The sequence below is a fragment of the Labeo rohita genome, chromosome 2, assembly GCF_022985175.1.
Source record: "Labeo rohita strain BAU-BD-2019 chromosome 2, IGBB_LRoh.1.0, whole genome shotgun sequence".
NCBI lineage: Eukaryota > Metazoa > Chordata > Actinopteri > Cypriniformes > Cyprinidae > Labeo > Labeo rohita.
In genome coordinates this window covers 19,252,871-19,269,985 of record NC_066870.1, presented here as the reverse complement: position 1 = coordinate 19,269,985, position 17,115 = coordinate 19,252,871, and the positions used below count along the sequence as shown (strand labels likewise).

The following is a 17,115-nucleotide window of genomic DNA, read 5'->3' as shown; positions in this document are numbered from 1 at the left end:
GATTAATGCACAAAGGGACTATTCCATTCAGTGAAGTTACCATGGCTGCGCTTGTTCCAGGCAAGGTAATGTTCAAGGACTAAACATAGAAATCATTTAACCAATGAGACTGATGGAAGCAGCATGGTCAGCCTGATTAAAAACCATGAAAATAAATAATAAAAACAAGCCTTCATATCTCACTCGCTGTTCCCTCTATTCACTTTGCACAAGCTATTTGCACACCATTTAAAAGACTGAGCTCCTTTGTGCTCCTCTTAAATAGGATCTCTGCTGGTCTGCCCTCGCTGAAAAGCTAAGTTACCGGCTTTTATACCTCAAAATGTAGACGTATGGACAAAATGAAATCTGATATGTCAAAGACAAAAAAAAAACAACAATCTGGAGAGTGATAAGTTGTAAAACATTTCCTGAATGTTTCCTCAGTAACAGTACGCATTGAGTATTTCGTAAGAATTTCAATTTAGACAGACTCTGACAGAAAATCTGACAGGTCAAAGATTTAGAATTTTTTCCTGATGTAGAGCATGTCGAAAACAGGCCAGCAGGATTTATAAAGGGGAAATGTTTGGCCTTGAAGATCAGAGTTTCTGTCGTATGAATGCCTCAACATTTGGTCATCTTCACATAAAGATGTTTTTTTTTTTTTTTTTCTTTCATACCTAGGCATCTGTCAGTGTGCAGGCACTGCAGAGCATGAACACAGTCATATCAATTAACAAAAGAAGAGAGAGAGTCTGAAAAGGTGATAAGACTGTGGGCGTTTCCGTCCTTATGTAATAGCATTGCTTCCATTGGGATGGAAAGCCGTGCGTTATGACCACACCTAGCTTGACTGAAGGTTGGTTGATTTTCAGCCGTGGGGCAGAGGTTGGGGCTTTTATAACTCTCAGCCATTTGGCACAGACTCTAGATATTAACAGACTACAAGAGTGGATGGCTCAATGAAAAGGTAAACCACATTGACCTACTGTTGTTTTGTTTTTTGTTTTTTTGTTTTTTAATTATAACATGATGAAATGCCATTCAGTACTTTATTTTCACCATACTATACTATTTACAAATCATGTTATGCTGTTATTTTTTGTTAATATAATCAGTGCTCATGTTTAAACTGATTCCAGTCTTGATTTTCATTGAAGTGGTTTAATTTAATTTTTAAAGTTGTGTTTGTGTGTATCATTTTCATTGTTGTTATTGTTAACTAAAACTATTAAAAGCTGTTTCATTAATTGAAATAGAGCTTAAATAAAATAAAGTATGCACAAAATATTAGATTGAAATGTAAAAACTAATAGTAAAATAACTGGTGTTTGTGGTGTCTGGGCTTGTATGTTGATGTGTGTGCAGGTTTCCAGGAGCCATTATGGAGTTATCACAGGCTGATAGGCAGCATTTAGACAAGAGCAAACAGGACACAGGTTCTTTAGGAAACACAAATGACGGCCTGAAATATGATAGTGGGCGCATAGCCCATGACTTCAGCTGCATCCACAGCAAAGGTACAGCAAATACTTAAATGAAAGGGTGGTGAAATGTCTGAGCTTGTCTCTTGCAGTGCAACAATGGTACTGGAAACAAATTCTGAAAAGAAATATAGCTTAGCATTGTGGGATATTTTGCTTGTTTCAGTTTGATAGTGAATGTAATGAATGTTTTGATTATGTTCAAACTTAGAGAAAGCAAGTGCAAACAGTGTGGCTTGACATTCAGTTATCTATTTAAATATTGTTTGAATGAAACGAAATGATATAGCTTGCACTCTAAGCTATTTTAGATAAAAGCTTTTCCACATGACAGAAAAGTAAATGTATTATCGATTTAAATTAAAATGAAACTTTTAAGAGATATGTTTTTAATTCAGCTTCAATTACTTCCACAAAATAAATATTTTCATGTATTAAAAATATTTTCATTAGCAGCGCTTGCAAATGTTTCAAATGAAAAATGCAAATTAGACCTCAGAACTGTGTTGCAACGGCTCCAAGCTGCTGCAGAAAAAAGTGACAATGCCATGCTGGTAGACAGTAAATTATAACCTTCAGATACTGATTGACAGCCTAACCTGTTAATGTGCTGCAGAGAGACAAAATGCTGTTTGCAACTTCGTTGTAGCCAATATAAAGTGCTCATACTGGACCAGAATCGCAAGTACTTTGTGAGAATGACGTGCATTATGTGTTTTTTTCAGATCTGCTCCCTGCTGTGGGTGGAGAGGAAGCAACCAAGCACTTCCTGCAGGAGCTGGTAAACATCTTGCTGGCCTACATCAGTAAATCCCTCAAACGCAGCTCCAAAGTTCTAGATTTCCACTATCCGCACCAGCTTAAGGAAGGTCTGGAGGGATTCAGCCTGGAGCTCCCCGACCAGCCAGATAATCTGGAGCAGCTGCTGGTGGACTGCAGAGACACGCTGAAATATGGAGTTAAAACGGGTAAGAACAAGGAAAATAACACAGGTTACAGTTGTGTGTAGTGAAGTGTTAATGTTGTCCTTTAAAGGGGTAGTTTACTCAAAAATGAAAATTAGCCCATTATTTACTCATCCGAGGTGTATATGACTTCCTTATTTCAGACGAATCCAATCTGAGTTATATTAAAAAAATTTCCTGGCTCTTCTAAGCTTTAGAATGTATGGGCAGGTGTTTCTCTTCATCAGTCCAAAACAAGTCCAATAAAGTGCATCTATCCATAAAAAAAAGTTCCTCACATGGCTCCAGGGGGTGAAAAAAGGCCGCAAATTGATGCTTTTTGTAAGAAAAATATCCATATTTAAAACGTAATAATCACTTTAATGGCGTATGCGTTGCGAATGTGCCATGGAGAGAAGTAAACACAGTGCCGGTCTCAAATTAGAAGTACAAAATGAGGATTTGTAAAGAAAAATGTTGGAGGATTTTTGAAGACAAGAGGAGACTGGTTTTCCTTTGCTAAATTAAGGAAACTTTGCTTCCTTTGCTTCTGTAAACAAACGTTGGTTTGTGTGAGACTCACCGGTGCATGCACAGCACTGACATCCTACGTCAGGGGTCACCAGATCCGGTCCTGGAGGGCCGGTGTCCCTGCAGAGTTTAGCTCCAACCCTAATCAAACACACCTGAACAAGCTAATCAAGGTCTTACTAGGCATACTTGAAACTTCCAGGCAGGTGTGTTGAGGAAAGTTGGAGGTAAACTCTGCAGGACACCGGCCCTCCAGGAACAAGTTTGGTGACCCCTGTCCTACGTCATCTGCCCAGAGCTGCTTCCGTGTACAACCAGTCGGCGCAAGCTAGATTAAAGTGATTCTTACGTTTTAAATATGGATATTTTTTCTTACAAAAATGCATTGATTCGCTACAGGAGGCCTTTATTCAACCCCCGGAGCCATGTGAGGCAGTTTTATTATGGATGGATGAACTTCATTGGACTTTGGACTGATGAAGAGAAACACCCACCCATGCATTTCTAAAGCTTGGATGAGCCAGGATAATTTTAAATATAACTCAGAATGGATTTGTCTGAAAGAAGAAAGTCATATACACCTATGATGCCTGGAGAGTGAGTAAATAATGGGATGATTTTCATTTTTGGGTGAACTCTCCCTTTAATGTTGCCAGGTCATCCAAGATTTTTTAACCAGCTGTCAACTGGACTTGACATCATTGGTCTGGCAGGAGAATGGTTGACATCGACAGCAAATACAAACATGTAAGATGGGAGTTTCATTTCTTCAACATTCATATTATAATTATGGATGAACAGAAAAATAAATAGGGGAGGCCAGGAATGGTTGCAACAAATTTAAAATTAGGTATAGGGATGAAACTATATAACTGTAATTTACTAGATTCTTGATTAAATACATCAAGAGTTCAGATGCAAAACCAGCTAAAAGCCATCTCAGTCAAAAATGAGATAACGATACTGAGTGAATGCTCCTGACACATATTATACATCCATCAAATACTTTTACTTCAAACTTGCTAAATTTCAGCCTCAGCCCAATCAGAAGTACCAGTACTTACATAGAAACCTATACAAAGTAGCCAGAAAGAAATGCTAATTTTAAAGAAATACGTCAGATGGATTTAGAGGCTTTTGCATCTGAACTCTTCACATGCGGTCAGCCAAAAATGAAAATTCTGTCATTAATTACTCACCCTCATGTTGTTTCAAACCAATAAGTCCAATAAGTTCATCTTCAGAACAAATTAAGATATTTTTGATGAAATCTGAGAGCTTTCTGACGATGCATAGACAGCAACTGACACGGTGACAATTGACAAGAATAGTTTTTGTGTATAAATAACAACTTTATTCAACAATTTCCTTTCTTCCATGTCTGTCTTCAATGCGCATTCAGTACCATGATGCATGCGTGTGACATAGGAGTTGGCGTTCTGAGCGTCCATCTCTCTTAGTTCATCGATTGTGTATTCTAGTTTAAATTAATTGTAAAAATGGCAAGTAATCCTCTCTGTTGAAATCTTCAGATATGTTTACGAAGACTGTTTTATGTACAGCGTGTGTCTTCCTCTGCTTGTAAACATGGCACTGCGCATTTGGGTTCTATGTCAGAAAGCCAGCTCTTGCGTCAGCAGCTCCACACGCATGCATTGTGGTACTGTTGTGAATGAAAGTGACACAAAAGAGAAGAAATTGTTAAATTAAATTATTTTTGTTTTCTTTGCACCCAAAATGTATTCTCGTAGCTTCATAAAATTACAGTTGAACCGTTGATGTCACATGGACTATTTTATCAATGTCCTTACAACCTTTCTGGACCTTGAACGTGTCAGTTGTGTTACTGTCTATGCAGGGTCAGAAATCTCTTGGATTTCATCAAAAATATCTTAATTTGTGTTCCAAAGATGAACGAAGGTCTCAGGATTTGGAACGACATGAGGGTGAGTAATGACAGAATTTTTGGGTGAACTAACCCTTCAAGCAGTGTAAAATGTAGATTTTAAAACCACTTTTTTTTTAGCAGAGATGTATAATATCAAGCTTGATAGTTACATGAGCACCGCATAACAGAAGTAGCGACAGACCATTTCTTCCATATTGTGATGTACGTCTGGAGAAACATATTATTAGTTTTAAATGGATAAAAATGATTGGAGAAGTCATGACATTTATAACATTTTCATTAAACAGTAGTAGGTATAAATAAATAAATAATCATAATCATTAAATGCATTTAGAAAATAGATTTTCCATTTCCATTTTCCATTTCCAGCACAGCAAAGTTTATTACAGTTCCCATTAAGCCCCATTTCTTCTGCATTTTTTAGGGCACATACGAATGTAAGATCTTTTCTGTTAACAGGTTCACTTATGAAATATCCCCAGTCTTTATACTGATGGAGGAAGTAGTTCTGAGAAAAATGCATTCAATTATTGGATGGCCAGAGGAAGATGGAGACGGCATTTTTTGTCCTGGTAACAAGCTGAAAGCACAAAAATACAGGAAGCATTTATATTTGTGTTTTGAAAAATGAACATTGGAGCCTTTCCATCATTAGTATTTCATTAAACAGCTAATGGCTTTCTCCGCAGGAGGCACCATGTCCAATCTGTACAGTGTCTTGTTGGCTAGGTTTCATCTCTTTCCGGCGGTGAAGACCCATGGGATGTCTGCGATACCACGCCTGGCACTGTTCACCTCCGCGCACGTACATGATCTCATTACTGTTTCCTCCACTCTCAGCAGGGGTGCTGTGACAGTTCCACTTACTCAATGAGACACATAGCACAACACATTTCAGCTATTACCTCCTGACCCACTGATTGGGAGGTCAGACGTTACGTGTCACAGCAGTGTTTTTTAAAAGTGCTGATAAACTGATGTTAATTCAAATATTTCATGTCTTGTTATGGTAAAGCAAAAGGTCAGATCATGTTAGCTGTTTGCCTGGGCATGTTTAACATACGCTTTCCTTATTAGAGTCATTATTCAATCAAGAAGTCCGCTTCGGTTCTCGGCATCGGCTCTGAAAATGTTATAGTCGTCAGATGTGACAAAAGGTAAGATTGGTGGATGGAATCATAAGTGCATAATTTGCAGTGGGTCCAGTTTACCAAGATTAATACAACTTTTTGGTTTCTCTCGGTGAGGGGGAAGATGATCTCATCAGAACTGGACTCCAGCATCGAGGCAGCAAAGTCTAAGGTGAGTCAAATAAGCCGACTTTGTTTTCCGCTTCCCACCATTTATGGACACCTTCATACACTACCACTCAAAAGTACGATTTTTAATGTTTTTTAAAGAAGTCCTTTCTGCTCACCAGGCATGCATTTATTTGATCCAAAGTACAGCAAAAACAGTACAATTCTGAAATATTTTTACTATTTAAAGTAACAGCTTTCTGTTTGAATATATATCTTGAAATGATCAAAGATAATTTTCAACATCATTACTCCAATCTTAAGTCTCACATGAGCCTTCTAAAACCATTCTAATATGCAGATTTGCTGTCCAAGAAACATTTTTTTTTATTACTAGGAATATTCAGAACAGTTGAGTACATTTTTTTCAGGATTCTGTGATGAATAGAAAGATCCAAAGATCAGCATTTATATGAAATAAAAAGCTTTTGTAACATTATACACTATATCATTTAAAAGCTTGGAGTCAGTATTTTTTTTTGGGCGGGGGGGTTAAATTGATCAAAAGTGATGATAAAGACATTTATAGTGTTACATTGTAATGTTCTTCTGCATTTTCTAAACCTGAAAAAAAACCTACTCAGCTGTTTTCAACATCATAATAATAGTAAATATTTTTTGAGCAGCAAATACATTTTTTTGAATGATTTCTGAAGGATCATGTGACTGGAGTAATGATGCTAAAATTCGGCTTTGAAATCACAGGAATAGAATACATTTTAAAATATATTCAAATATAAAACAGTCATTTTAAATAGTACAAATATTTCCCAATTTTACTGTTTTCACTGTACTTTGGATCAACTAAACGCAGGCTTGGTGAGCAGAAGAAACTTCTTTAAACGTAAACGTTAAACGTAAAAAATTGTACTGTTCAAAAACTTTTGACTGGTAGTGTATAACATTTCATATAATAGACTTTAGTCAGGTTAGACGCCATATTGAGTTTAACATGAACGAAAACAAGCCTGTTGACCACATAATTTTTTACAGCTAACAACTTTCGAAACTGTTTTGTGGAGATTTTGTGTGCTGAAAGTTTTTTTTTTTTTTTTCATCACCTAAACTATTTAGTTAAAGGGGTCATCGGAGGCAAAGTTAACTTTTGCATGTTGTTTGAACATTACGTGTGTTGGCAGTGTATGTACACTGGTGTATCTAGCTTCACCTACAGCAGAAGTGAGTATAAGGGTTTTTTTATGAATCTCTGCAATCACCTTTCCTAATAAGTTTGGTGGCTAAATGCACTAAATGCGGCTAAAGTAAACAATCTCTCTGAGCAGCTCCTCACTCTACAGAGAGAAGAGAGGGGCGGGGGAGCAGAGCTCATTTGCATTTAAAGGAACAGTCCCTCAGAATGGGATGATTTTTTGCAGAGCTCATTTTGGCAAGGTAAAAAGGGTGTTGTTTTACACAACCATTCAGAATTTTTAACCAAAGTATATTATAGACTTTTCATTAAGACCCTAAAGAATCACATCAACTTGTGGAAAATGGGCATCCGATGACCCCTTTAAACAACAGCACATGGCCATCAAACACACTGTACTTCTACCCCTCACAGCCTTATGTCGCTACCCTGACTTAGTTCTATAGCATTTTGTATCAATCTGCTAATCTGTATTTTCACCGTAGTCTGTAAAACTGGCCATATTTAAAATGCCTGGTTACTAAATATCTTATTTATGGGAATGCTTGTATAAAAGCCATTTTCACTTGCAATCATGCTATAGTAGCTGACCAAATATCAGATTGTGGTAGTGCTGTGACATGGTCTATTTTAGACAAAAGAGATGTGGTTATCCCTGACAAAGTAATCCAAGTTAAATTCTATGGAATCTAAAAAAATAGACCATAATGTTAGACTGAAAAAATAAACTGCATGGCTGATTATAATTTCAGGTCTGCTTCTTAGCCAAACTCATAAAATCAGTAGAAATATGTTGTACTGAATAGCTCTTCAGCGAGAACTCAAAAACAATTGTGATTTTATTCTGCTTGTATCTCTCAATGTTTTTATTATTGCCAAAAGCAATATGCACGAAATGTATGAGCTAGGTTACTGGGAGACAGTTGTGTCACCTTCAGATTCTGTTAAAATAGAAATGCCAGTTCTACCACTTTAAATCGCAAGCTTTAATATGCAAAACAGCAAACCGAGAGGTTTCTCTGTCGTACTGTAGCTGAAAATTGTATGAATATTATGAATATATCAATATAATAAATGGTCATAAATGGGAATTTTTGTACTTTTCATTTGATTTTTTCCCTAAAATGGTCTTGCACACCAAGTACAGCCATGGCATATTAAATTAACTGCTATTGAAATGTAAATTTCTGCAGTGCACATATAAAAAAACCATCAAAAGTGGAAAAAAGTCTATAACCCAATAGCTAGGACCTAGTCGCACACCTGATATTTAGGTCAACAACACTTTTGCTGATACACTGAGAAACAATATTACATTTTGCGAAGAAACAGCAAGTAACACTGAATTAAACATGAAATTTTAAAGCAGAAGAAACAAAACACCACTTTCTTGTAAAGCCCCGTTCACACAAGAGTGAAATTTCATGTTTATTTTAATGTTTTGCTTGCTGTTTGTTGTAATTACTTATGAAATTTACTCGCAATTTCTGAGTGAAAACTGTTTCTATACCACTTTTTGTTCAGTGTGTGATATCCTGTGTCTTTTACATTTAGCTTCTACACTGTGCCATACTATAAACTTCACAACAACAACAAATTTATTGGCTCATTGAATGCATGTGTATATAAATGCTATATAAATGTTTGCTGTTTATAGGGTCAGGTGCCATTCTATGTCAACGCAACAGCAGGAACCACAGTCTATGGAGCCTTTGACCCTCTGAATGAAATAGCAGACATTTGTGAACAGCATGGCCTATGGATGCATGTTGATGTAATGCTTTTTTATCTTATTAGGCACATTTTATTAAATATGCACTGCCAGTCAAAAGTTTTTAAACAGAAGAGCATAAATGCAAGCCTGCATTTATTTGATCCAAAGTACAGCGAAAACAGTAAAATTTTGAAATATTTTTACTATTTAAAATAACTGCTTTCTATTTGAATATATTTTAAAATGTAATTTATTCCTGGGATTTCAAAGCTGAATTTTTAGCATTATTACTCCAGTCATATGATCCTTCAGAAATCATTCTAATAATCTGATTTGTTGCTCAAAAAAAATTATTATTATTATTATTGTGTTGAAAACAGCTGAGTAGAATTTTTTTCAGGTTTCTTTGATGAATAGACAGTTCAGAGGAACAGCATTTTTTCTGAAATAGAAATCTTTTGTAACATTATAAAAGTCTTTATCATCACTTTTGATCAATTTAAAGCATTCTTGCTAAATTAAAGTATTAATTTCTATCATTTCTTTAAAATATATATATATATAGAAAGAGAGAATCCTGAAAAAAATGTACTCAACTGTTTTAAATATTGATAATAATAATAATAATAATAAATGTTTCTTGAACAGCAAATCAGCATATTAGAATGATTTCTGAAGGATCATGTGAGTGAAGTAATGATGCTGAAAATTTAGCTTTGATCACAGGAATAAATTACATTAAAATAAAATATATTCAGAAAGCAGTTATTTTAAATAGTAAAAATATTTCAGAATTTTACTGTTTTTGCTGTACTTTGGATCAAATAAATGCAGGCTTGGTGAGCAGAAGAAACTTCTTTAAAAAAAAAACATTAACTTTTCAAAAAATTTTGACTGGTAGTGTAATCAAAATGATGCAGTGCTTTAATGCTCTCACCTTATTTAGGCTGCTTGGGGTGGAGGCTTGCTTCTGTCCACCAAACATCGTGTGAAACTGCAAGGAATTGAAAGGTACCCTAAATCATTTTGACTGTATAATGTGTTGCTCAGTGGTGTAAGCAATGCCAAGGTCATGGGTTTGATTCACCGGAAATTCATGAAGTGATCAAATTTATACCTTGAGTGCAGTGCAAACTGCTTTGGCTAAAAGCCTCCAAATAAATGGACTCTGTTAACTGGGAAACAAAGCAACATTCAGTCCATTTAGCTGTTAGGTGTGCAGATATCATTGTTTTGTGATGTTATGGTGTGGCATAAGCAATGTCTAACTCTCAAAGGGTTCAGTTTAACTCTATCAGAGATTGACTGATGCTTGCAAATTTGCTGTGTGCCACAGAATAATAATGGAGTGACTATTTGCACAGCTTGTAACCCCCCTACTGATAAAACAGCAAAATATTTAAAAAAAAATTTGAATACAAACTTTTATAGTGTTTACCTGATCATGTTCCAGTTTACATATGCTACCCATTTATCCAGGAGTCATACTCTGTAGTTGCTTTTAAATATTGGTGGTTAACGTGAACATGGGCTGCTTTACCTTAAATGTCAGCAGTCAATTCTCTGGATGCTTTTTCAACATCCCTCTGCTTCATTTTCTTTTAATCAACACAAAGTGCCGCCTTCGTTGCCATTACATTTGGTGCTCTGCAGGATAATTCACATAATTTCTGTACAATTTCAGCTCCAAAAGGAGTGTGGTGAAAGCACATTGACATTTACTCTGTGAGACTGTGTTAAAACGTATAACCCACTCAACCCCCGTCAGCCTCAAAACTTTCTTACTTTTCATTTCTTTTGTACACCTGGTTGGTGCAGAACCTGCAATTACAGCTTTGTTCCTGGAATACATAAAAAGTTTCTGTCTAATGGATTCCACCTCCACTTTCACCTCCTTTTTTAAAATCATTTTATATTATGAATGTGTACCTTAAATTGGTGGAATTATTTCAACATTTAACACCATCAGTCTATTCATATGCTTTCATCCAGAGCTCATTCTGTGACCTGGAACCCGCACAAGATGATGGGCGTCCCACTGCAATGCTCAACCATTCTTGTAAAGAGGAAGGTGAGCTGAGATGGAGAGTTTAATCTACGATGTTAAGAATAAATAAGTAATAAATGTATAGGATAAATAAGAACATACAAAGGTTTTTTTTTTTTTTTTCCTGATTGTTAATATTGTGCCTCAGCATCGATAGTGTCAGCCTTTTGTGATGGTTGTGTTTTTTCCTCAATTTTGCTGAGTGGCACAGTTGGATCTCAATGACAGTATCAATATCTGAACACAAATGATGCAGACTGCAGAGCATGCAAGACAGTCAGAGAACATCTAGGATTCAAGGCTTTGTCAAGAGCAGTGGGCAGCTTTACTGCTCAGGACAAACCAGGAGGACATACACTATCACAACAGGCTGCAATAAGTCATTGACGCTTGAGGACTTATTGAAAACCAAGGCTATGTTAAGGTCATGTGTTGTTCTCAGGGCCTCCTGCAGGAATGTAATCAGCTGTGTGCCGAGTATCTCTTCCAACCCGACAAGCACTATGATGTGTCCTACGACACTGGGGATAAAACCATTCAATGTGGACGGCATGTAGATGTCTTCAAATTGTGGCTCATGTGGAAGGCAAAGGTATGACAGACAATCTTCTTTAAAAAAATTCTGAAAAAAAAAGTATATATCATGCATACAGTTGAAGTCAAAAGTTTACAGTTTGCAGAATCTGCTAAATGTTAATTATTTTACCAAAATAAGAGGGATCATACAAATTACGTTACATTTTTATTTAGTACTTACCTGAATAAGATATTTCACATAAAAAAAAAACATTTACATATAGCCCACAAGAGAAAATAATAACTGAATTCATAAAAATGGCTCTGTTCAAACGTTTTTGCTTATTAACACTGTGTTGTTACCTGAATGATCCACAGCTTTTTTTTTTTTTTTTTTTTTTTTTGATAGTTGTTTGTTTGTGATAAGTCTCTTGTTTGTCCTGAACAGTTAAACTGCCCACTGTTCTTCAGAAAAACCCTTCAGGTACCACAAAATTCTTTGTTTTTTTAGCATTTTTGTGTATTTGAACCTTTTCCAACAATGACTGTAAGATTTTGAGATCCATCTTTTCACACTGAGGACAACTAAGGGACTCAAATGCAACTATTACAGAAGTTACAAATGCTCACTGATGCTCCAGAAGGAAAAATGATGCAATAAGAGCCAGGGGTGTAAACTTTTGATACAATAGTTGCATATGAGTCCCTCAGTTGTCCTCAGTTTGAAAAGAAAATCATACTGTCATTGTTTGAAAGGGTTCAAATACACAAACATGCTGAAAAACCAAAGAATTTGTGAGACCTGAAGGATTTTTCTGAAGAACAGCAGGCAGTTTAACTGTTCAGAACAAACAAGGCACTCATGAACAACCATCAATAAACAAAAAAACACAGCTGTGGATCATTCAGGTAACAACAGTATTAAGAATCAAGAGTATATAAACTTTTAAACAGTGTCAACTATTTTCTAATGTGGACTATATGTAAACGTCTTTTATATGAAATATCTTATTCAGGTCAATGTTAAATAAAAAATAACATGCATTTTGTATGATCCCTCTTATTTTAGAAAAATAATTAACATTTTGCAGATTCTCCAAGGTGTATGTAAACTTTTGACCTATATGTATATATTACACGGCTACACAAAATCATCGATTCTGATTGGTCTGTCACCACATTCTGTGGTAAGTTATTCCTCGATAACAACCGGTAAAAACTAAAAACACAGGCTCATCTAGGTAACTGCAGTCAGACATTATTCACTTGCTAAGAACATTTTTTCTTTGTGGAAGCATTGCGTTTGGTTGGCTAACAAAATCAAACAAACTCAAATCAATATTCTGTATACAATTATTTAAATATGTCATCCTGGTATCGCGGATCAATTCTGTATTGTTTCTGTATTGCTACAGTTAGTATTGGATTGTAAAATAACTAACAAACTATTATGATTTTCAAACAGTGCAGTCATCCTAAATCAATGACTTTTGTCGTCATAATTATTCATGTGGTGAACTGTCGTCTAGTTAGAACTTGCTACTTGCTAATCAATATTTTGTGTCAAATTATTTAGTTTGGGGTAAGTAGCTGTGTATTTTCTGAGTGTTTTCACGTTGCGTCATCAATTGGCTGTATTGGCGCCACTGAACATAAACAATGCCACTGAACCAAACAGAACTCGCAAACTTTGCTGATTATTGTTGCTGAAAATGGTAAATTATTGTCATGGTTTGAGCTGTACTAATCAGTCGGAGAGGAAAAACAAATCAAGGAGAAGTGTGCAAAAAACTGTCTGAGGAACAAAAGGCGTTTGTGGTTGGTCAGTCTGAACCAGGATTTCCAGGGCAAAAATCTTGACAACATTTGTGTTTGTTCTTATCATTTCCGGTTAGGTAGGTGAAATATTAGGCTAATATCTTAATTAATACTGCTCGTTTGTATCTTTACCATCTATTAACTTTTAACTTTTGGTTAACTTTGTGGTTTAGACAGCATAAATTAGCAGAACAACATATTTAGTACTACATTTACCATGCAGTCAGTGCTGTTGTTTACATCCAAGTATCTCCAATATGGCTGCACATCTGGGTAACTGACCAAACCGTGACATAAGTGCGAACACCCTATAAGCTGGAAAATGAATGTACATTCAGCCGGTTAATAAAGTAAAATAAAGCCCTTTAGTCGTCTTATACAACAGTCTGATATTCTGATACAGGCTTTATTCTGATAACTACCGGCTGGATTTAGATTATCTCTTGCACTTTGTGGAGAAGTGAATAAGAAATAAGTGGAGAAGAAAGATTGTTTTGAAACTGAAAAGTAGAAACTGTACCCCAATTATTTAAAGGAAAAAAAAAACATATTTTATTTATTCTTTTATATAACCATATTCTAGTATTTTTTAGGGTGAGTGAGTGTGTTTATTTCTCTTTTGTGCTTCACACAATACACAAAGGGTCTACAGAGCATTTTAAGACTAGATTTCAAAGACTTAAATATGTCAAAATGACAAAAAACAGCATTAAACTTTGAAGCGCAACCATCTTTTCTTATAGAGAAAGTGAATATTAAATAAATTCTTTGTGTAGGGTTCTGAGGGTTTTGAAGCACAGATCAACCACTGCCTGGAAAATGCAGAGTATCTTTACTACAAGCTGAAGAGAAGAACAGACTTTCAGCTTGTCTTCAAAGGAAAGGTAATTGCCTTGTTTCTGTGAACTTTCAGCATTTTAAGATGAAAATTGTTTAATGATCCTAATAGTTGTTAGAGCTCATGGTGAATCATGGCTTTATGAGTTCATATATTTAATGTATTCTTTCAGCCTGAACACAGCAATGTCTGCTTTTGGTATCTCCCGAAACGACTGCAAAACATTTCTCCAGGCCCCGAGCGAGACAGAGAACTTCATATGGTGAGTCAAGAAAGCCATTCCTTAATTAACCAGTTTTCGTTTGGTTATTTACAGAGCTGTTCCCATTATCTGCTCGTAGGCTGACATTATGAATTCCCACAGGTGGCTCCACAAATCAAGACAAAGATGATGGAGGAAGGATTCACAATGATTGGCTATCAACCTCTGGAAGACAAAGTGAATTTCTTCCGTTGTGTTTTCTCCAACCCAGCCACTCAGAGGGAGGATGTAGACTTTCTAATAGACGAAATCGCTCGCCTGGGCTGTGAACTCTAAAGAGTCTTTCTTTTAAAAAAAAAGAAAGAAATCACAGGATAAATATTTATTTATTTATTTATCTTTATACTTCTGATTCCTGATATCAGTACATTATGGAAGCCTAGTGTACAGTAGATTACATTTCTGCTACTGAATAAAAAATGTAAAAAGGTAATTGTGACTTTTTTTTTGGAATTGTAAAACTCATAATTTTGTGTTATAAAGTCAGAATTGTGAGATATAAACTTGCAATTCTGACTTTTTTCTCAGAACTGCGTGATATAAACGTACAATTGCGCGAAAATAAAGTCAGAATTGTGAAGATAAAAACGCAATTCAGACTTTTTTTCTCAGAACTGTGAGATATAAATTCACAATTGTGAGTTATAAAGCCAATTTTGAGGGGGGGGGGGGACTGATATGTTCTCAGAATTCCGAGTTTATATCTCACAATTCTGCAAGATATAACTCACAATTTTATAACTCACAATTTTAACTTTATAGCTTTATAATGCACTTGTGACTTTATGACTCACAATTGCAAGTTTATATCATGCAATTCTGACTTAATTTTTCAGAATTCCGAGTTTATATCTCACAGTTTTGACTTTGACTCGCAAGTGCATGTTATAAAGTCAGAGTTGCGTGTTATAAACACAATTCTGAGAAAAAAAGTCACAATTACAAGGTATAAATTCCAAATTCTGAGAAGAAAGTCACAATTGTGAGTTTATATCAAGCAATTCTGAGAAAAAAGTCAGAATTGTGAGTTTATGTCTTGCAATTCTGACATTATAACTCGCAATTGCAAATTAATATCACACAGTTCTGACTAAATTTCTCAGAATTGCAAGGTTTATATCACAATTCTGAGAAAAAAAGTCACAATTGTGAGTTTATATCTTACAATTCTGACTTAATAACTCGCAATTGCATGTTATAAAGTCAGAGTTGCGGGTTATAAACAATTCTGAGAAAAAAAGTCACAATTGCAAGGTATAAATTCCAAATTCTGAGAAGAAAGTCACAATTGCAAGTTTATATCACACAGTTCTGACTTAATTTCCCAAAATTGCGAGTTTATATCACGCAATTCAAAAAAAAATTCAGAATTGCAATTCTGACATTATAACTCACAATTGCAAGTTTATATCTCACAATTTTGACTTTATTTCTGACTTAATTTTTCAGAATTGCAAGTTTATATCTCACAATTCTGACATAATAACTCGCAATTGTGTGTTATAAAGTCGGAGTTGCGAGTTATAAACACAATTCTGAGAAAAAAAAAGTCGCAATTGCGAGGTATAAATTCCAAATTCTGAGAAGAAAGTCACAATTATTAGTTTATATTATGCAATTCTGAGAAAAAAGTCAGAATTGTGAGATTATGTCTTGCAATTCTGACTTTATAACTCGCAATTGCAAATTTATATCACACAATTCTGACTTAATTTCTCAGAATTGCGAGTTTATATCAAAATTCGAAATTGCAATATAACTTGCAAATGTGAGTTTATATCTTGCAATTCTGACTTTATAACTCACAATTGCGAGTTTATATCACATAATTCTGACTTAATTTCTCAGAATTGCAAGTTTATATCACAATTCTGACTTAGTAACTCACAATTGCGTGTTATAAAGTCACAATTGCGAGATATAAACTCCAAATTCTGAGAAAAAAGTCACAATTGTGAGTTTATATCTCACAATTCTGACTTTATTTCTCAAAATTGCGAGTTTATATCACGCAATTATAAAAAAAAAATCAGAATTGCAATTCTGACTTTATAACTCACAATTGCATGTTATAGTCACAACTGCGAGATACAAACTCTAACTTCTGAGAAAAATGTCACAGTTGTGAGTTTATATCTAGTAATTCTGACTTTCTAACTCTCAATTGCAAGTTTATATCACACAATTCTGACTTAATTTCTCAAAATTGTGAGTTTATATCACAATTCAGAATTGCAATATAACTCGCAAATGTGAGTTTATGTCTTGCAGTTCTGACTTTATAACTCACAGTTGCGAGTTTATATCACACAGTTCTGACTTAATTTCTCAGAATTGCAAGTTTATATCTCACAATACTGACTTTTTCTCAAAATTACAAGTTTATATGACGTAATTAAAAAAAAATAATAATTCAGAATTGCAATTCTGACTTTGTAACTCACAATTGCGAGTTTTTATATCATGCAATTCTGACTTTATTTCTCAAAATTGCGAGTTTATATCTCACCATTCTGATTTATTAACTCACAGTTGCATGTTACAGTCACAGTTGCAAGACACAAACTCTAAATTCTGAGGAAAAAAGTCACAGTTGTGAGTTTATATCTAGTAATTCTCACA

General features: G+C 35.0%; 1 protein-coding gene across 1 annotated transcript; it reads left to right on the top strand.

Moving 5' to 3' along the window:
• Positions 1 to 901: 901 nt before the first annotated feature.
• On the top strand, positions 902 to 15,136 carry gad3 (glutamate decarboxylase 3). The gene is made up of 15 exons (XM_051124113.1): positions 902 to 952; positions 1,351 to 1,502; positions 2,192 to 2,434; positions 3,598 to 3,688; positions 5,310 to 5,422; positions 5,540 to 5,655; positions 5,928 to 6,007; positions 6,098 to 6,152; positions 8,956 to 9,072; positions 9,959 to 10,023; positions 11,005 to 11,083; positions 11,502 to 11,651; positions 14,170 to 14,277; positions 14,404 to 14,493; positions 14,596 to 15,136. The coding sequence occupies exons 1-15, from the start codon at positions 945 to 947 to the stop codon at positions 14,767 to 14,769; spliced, it is 1,641 nt and encodes a 546-aa protein (XP_050980070.1). The 5' UTR covers positions 902 to 944; the 3' UTR covers positions 14,770 to 15,136.
• The last annotated feature ends 1,979 nt before the right edge of the window (positions 15,137 to 17,115 follow it).